Source organism: Octopus bimaculoides, chromosome 5 (assembly GCF_001194135.2).
Source record: "Octopus bimaculoides isolate UCB-OBI-ISO-001 chromosome 5, ASM119413v2, whole genome shotgun sequence".
Lineage (NCBI taxonomy): Eukaryota > Metazoa > Mollusca > Cephalopoda > Octopoda > Octopodidae > Octopus > Octopus bimaculoides.
Genome location: NC_068985.1, coordinates 31,453,381 through 31,458,186, shown reverse-complemented (window position 1 = coordinate 31,458,186; position 4,806 = coordinate 31,453,381). Strand labels below are relative to the sequence as shown.

The 4,806-nt window shown below is 32.7% G+C and overlaps 1 protein-coding gene across 2 annotated transcripts in view; it reads right to left on the bottom strand.

The window, feature by feature from the left end:
- Positions 1–4,806, bottom strand: part of LOC106867873 (nuclear factor NF-kappa-B p100 subunit) — a 29,147-nt gene that overhangs the window by 21,163 nt on the left and 3,178 nt on the right. For both annotated transcript variants that reach the window (XR_001409192.2, XM_014912933.2), the window contains exons 2-3: positions 4,086–4,206; positions 605–713 (exon numbers count right to left, since the gene is read on the bottom strand). Coding sequence is in view for 1 of the 2 variants with exons in the window: in XM_014912933.2 (XP_014768419.1) it covers positions 605–713; positions 4,086–4,206 (230 nt within the window). In the remaining variant the exon portion in view is untranslated. The remainder of the gene's footprint in view (positions 1–604; positions 714–4,085; positions 4,207–4,806) is intronic.

Here is a 4,806-nt window from a genome sequence, read left to right as displayed (position 1 = left end):
AAACATATTAGAGAAAATGTTTATAGAGGGATGATATATCATTTTACAATGAATATTCATCATCATTTATACTATTTTGTTCTTTGTTTCACTATTGAAAGTTTATCAAACAGTTTATTATTTTAAATGTATTTCATTCAAGATGAGGAACTAATCAGAATTAGACAGTCTTGCAAACTTTCTTTTCATTTCTGACATTGCTTTTGTTTCTCATAGTTTTAAGATTAGTCTCATTCATGTTTTATTTCACAACTATCACTCTTCTTCTGACTAACTTTCACATTGAGCCATTATCCAACAAGCCATTCCTTAACTTTTACAGGTCTCCTTTCATTATCTTCCTACTATACAGCAATTAACATGCTCTTTATGATATATCAACAGATCTTCAATATTATTTAATCCTGAACAGACATTGAAAATCTGTAAACAACCCTAAAATAATATAAAGTCTCTACAATTTTTTGCAAATATATCAATATAGGCCAATCATTCAACAAGATAAGACTCAAGTCTATGGTCATCTGTATTTTGTATTCTATATTGAATTATAAACACAAGTGGTTACTATGGTAAAAAGAAAAACTTAAGAAAAAATACTTACAAGCTTTTTTTTATTAAAGCGATCAACAGTTTTCCCCGCTTGTTGAATCAGCTTGCAGAAAGATCCAATTAATGCTAGATTCTTGTGTGCAACAGCTATATGTAGAGGCCTACAGAGAAGGAAGCATTTCAAAATCTAATATTTATTTTTAACTCTATTTTATTTTATTTTCATGCCATTAACATCTTACTGTCACTACCCATTTTCACTTCAATTCATTCTTCAGTTTTAAAACAAAATTCAGATAAAATCTCTAGTCTTTTTTATAATCAAGTAATTTTCACACTTATATTCTCCAGAAATTTATAGTGTTCCAGTCAATACTTCATTTACACTGAACTGAATGTATTAGCTACCATTTTTATCAGCTTCAAACTTTGGAAGTGGGGGATATTTTATTTGCTCAGTATATTATTTAAATCAAAAAATTAAAATAACTAAAATATTTCATTTAGAAATAATTTCACTCATTACAAAAAAATAGACCTTTAGTTTCATACATAATCAGTAGATATGTGAGGGCGTGGAGAGAGTCCAGATAGGTAGATGAGGGAGAGAGGAGAGGCCTGCAGTGGGTGGTTGGGGTGTAAGGAAGATGGGTTGTAGGGGAGTTTGATAGACGATGGAATTATGTGTACGTGAGAGGGAGACATGACTGTATGTATAGTCAATTGATAGATATCTATTTCAATCTAATACATTCTTATGAATTTAATCAAAAATTTGATAATCAAAGTGTTTATATTCTGCATTGTCTTTTAGATCCTTCTGCTCTTACTGAAAGTTGACAGTAGTAATCCCACATTTGCCAGTTAAATTAAAAGGTCACTTTTAACCAAGGTCATTTTTGAATTTGTTTTTTGTTTTCCTTACAGTGTGCAAACTTTTCAATGTGCTTTAGAAAGCAATTATAATAAATCTGAATAAACACTCCATTTCAGAAAATTCTGATTAAATATAAAATAAATAAAGAATTAAAATAATTATTAGTATATCTAGAATATTGCAATGGTTAAGTGTAACAGTAACTAATGTATTATACACAAAAGATATTTTTTCCAGGATTTCATAGTCCAAAACTAAGCATGTATAATGGGGAAATGTGCTAGCAAATTATTGAATAAAAATGAAACTACTGTGATTTAACTTGAGATATGCAAACTGATAATGGATACAGATTAGTTTGTTCTAAATAGATTCTGTTAATTAAACAATATTGTGTATCTAAATAGCACAAAAAATTTATAAAATAGGTACAAGTTATCAGTGACATTGATTTTTAATTTTACAACCTTGTTGTCATAGCAGTATAGACTTCCATCTCTATTTTCTCACTACATACACTGCTTTGTATGTATAGAGGTAGTTACACAACTACAGTTCAAAAAATTTTCTAATTTGAGATCATTATAAATGTGTTATTGCATTTTAGGTGCATGATAATAAATAACAATAAATTTCACATGACTAATATCATCATCATCATTTAATGTCCGCCTTCCATGCTAGCATGGTTTGGACGATTTGATTGAGGACTGGCGGACCAGATGGCTGCACTAGGCTCCAATCTGATCTGACAGTGTTTCTACAGCTAGATGCCCTTCCTAACGCCAACCACTCCAAGAGTGTAGTGGGTGCTTTTACGTGCCACTGGCAAGGACGACGTTCAGGAAGAATTGATAGAATTACAAAATGACAACAATGCCACAATGCGATATCACCGTAATGGCAAAGGTTTGTGGTACCATCAAAGTATATTGAATTCCTACCCCAATCTGTGGAAACATCTGAAATTATTTTTGCTTGCCTTCCCTATTGCATACCTGGTTGAATCTGGCTTTAGCCATGTTGGAACTTTACTTTCCCATAAAAGAATTGGGCTGGATAGACACAACAAAGAGACTTGCAGCTAAAGTTGACAAGTTTGAAACTGAATGTATCTGCACTAGCTGCATTCCATCAGACACATGATTCTCATTAAAAAGCTGTATTATTTTCCTTTATAATACAATCATTAATTATTTTTGCATCGGTAGTACTGATCAATGTTTCATTTGTGGAAAATAAAAATCAGTGTAAAAGAAAGCGCAAGTTTACCAAAGTTAATCCGTCAGCATAATATAGAGTTAATATTAGAATTTTATTCACACTAATGGCAAAACTAAACCCATAATAAGGGATTTGTAAACAACTGCATATTTAGTCCAAACAGCACTAACTGGGCAACGAGTCTACAGTATAGTGTGTGTGTCAAATGATACAGAGGGAGGTTCTCCTAGGAGATTTAGTGTTAGGAAGGTGTTAGAGGTTTTTTTACACAGGTGGGTGATGGAGCATTTTTTGGCCGATAGGTGGGCGATATTGCAATTTGGTGCGAAAAGTTTGACACTGGTCTAATATATCATCTCATAGCTTCCAAAAATCAGAGTCACTAGCCTGCCCTCCTTTCCAGAGTTCTCTCCCATGCATCCTTTCAAATTTCCATTACTGATACTCTTACTCTTTTACTTGTTTCAGTCATTTGACTGTGGCCATGCTGGAGCACCGCCTTTAGTCGAGCAAATCGACCCCAGGACTTATTCTTTGTAAGCCCAGTACTTATTCTATCGATCTCCTTTGCCGAACCGGCTAAGTTACGGGGACATAAACACACCAGCATCGGTTGTCAAGCGATGTTGGTGAGGGGGGGGGGACAAACACAGACACACAAACATACATATATATATATACATATATACGACGGGCTTCTTTCAGTTTCCGTCTACCAAATCCACTCACAAGGCTTTGGTCGGCCCGAGGCTATAGTAGAAGACACTTGCCCAAGGTGCTACGCAGTGGGACTGAACCCGGAACCATGTGGTTGGTAAGCAAGCTACTTACCACACAGCCACGCCTATGAATGAATTTTATCATTAAAGTTATAATTTCACTTGATTTCCTTTGATTAAAAATTACTGCTGGTTCACCACATCAAATATGGTAGTTTTCACTTAACTGTACATGTATATATTTTAGTTCCTGCTGTTATTTCTGTACCATGGTTCCAGACAAAGATCTTCAGCATCATTTTTTTAGTTATGTATGTGTGTGTATCCATGTGTATATGAGGAGCTTACTTTCAAATATTTGGTCGATTTCATAACCTTTAAAACACAATCTGCAAGCTTCGTGCACGTGAAATTTTTTTCAGTCACCTGGTATAGATGCCATATAGATAGTAGGCAAATCTTAGTCTTCCAATCAAAATCAGATTATTCAAGTTGTCTTAAACACTTACTCAAAAGTCATTCCGATGCATATATCTGGTTTTGAAAGTAAGTTCTTCAATGTGTATCAGTAACAGATGCCTGACCAAGTCCTTTTATACCAAAGTGAGTTTAGCCAGTTGATAGAGATTAATACAATAAGTACAAGATAAAGTACTGAGGTTGATATAATCAACTAAAAGTTGAAAAAGATGAAATCAGTAAAATTTACTTACAAGTCACCATCTTCATCCTGTTTTAGAGCAATTTCGATCTCTTTTCTCAGTTTTTCATCATTGTCAGTTAATAGTTGACTTTGTTCAGATTTGTAAATCAGGATAAACTTTTCTTTATCACCTATATTAAAGAATGAGGACTATATTTCCTGAGTATTTTTTTCATTTCCAAAATTAAGTCACAGCAAAGATCTTTGTTATATTACAAAAATTGTTTACTTGAAAAAGATTTACTTTGTTTCTCTCACTCTCTCTGTCTCTTCAAAGATTCTTTTCCTCATGCTACTGTAGATTTGTTGGGTCTTCAAAGTCAAACTTTTTTTTTCAAATTCTTAAGTTAATCACGATATATTCATATAACCTAACTTGAGAATATGCAGTGAAAATTCTACTATTTTATTTTCATATATAGCATATAAACATGTACATTTTTTAGAACATTGTCATTTTATAAAATTTTACAGGAAAATTTTTAAATTAACATAAACAATTATTTAGGATCTTTTTTAAAACGGGGGCCACATTTTTCATTAACGAAACACTTTGAAACTTGGAACACTGGTAGAATGTGTCATATAAAACATCTTTTTCTCTTAGTCTTCTTTAAAAAAAAAGAAATCCATAAATTATTCCATGTTAAAGTTGTCGTATTTCTGTAATTTCAACCAATCACTGACGTCCATTCAGCCGATATACATTAAGTGCCGACTACATAAACAAA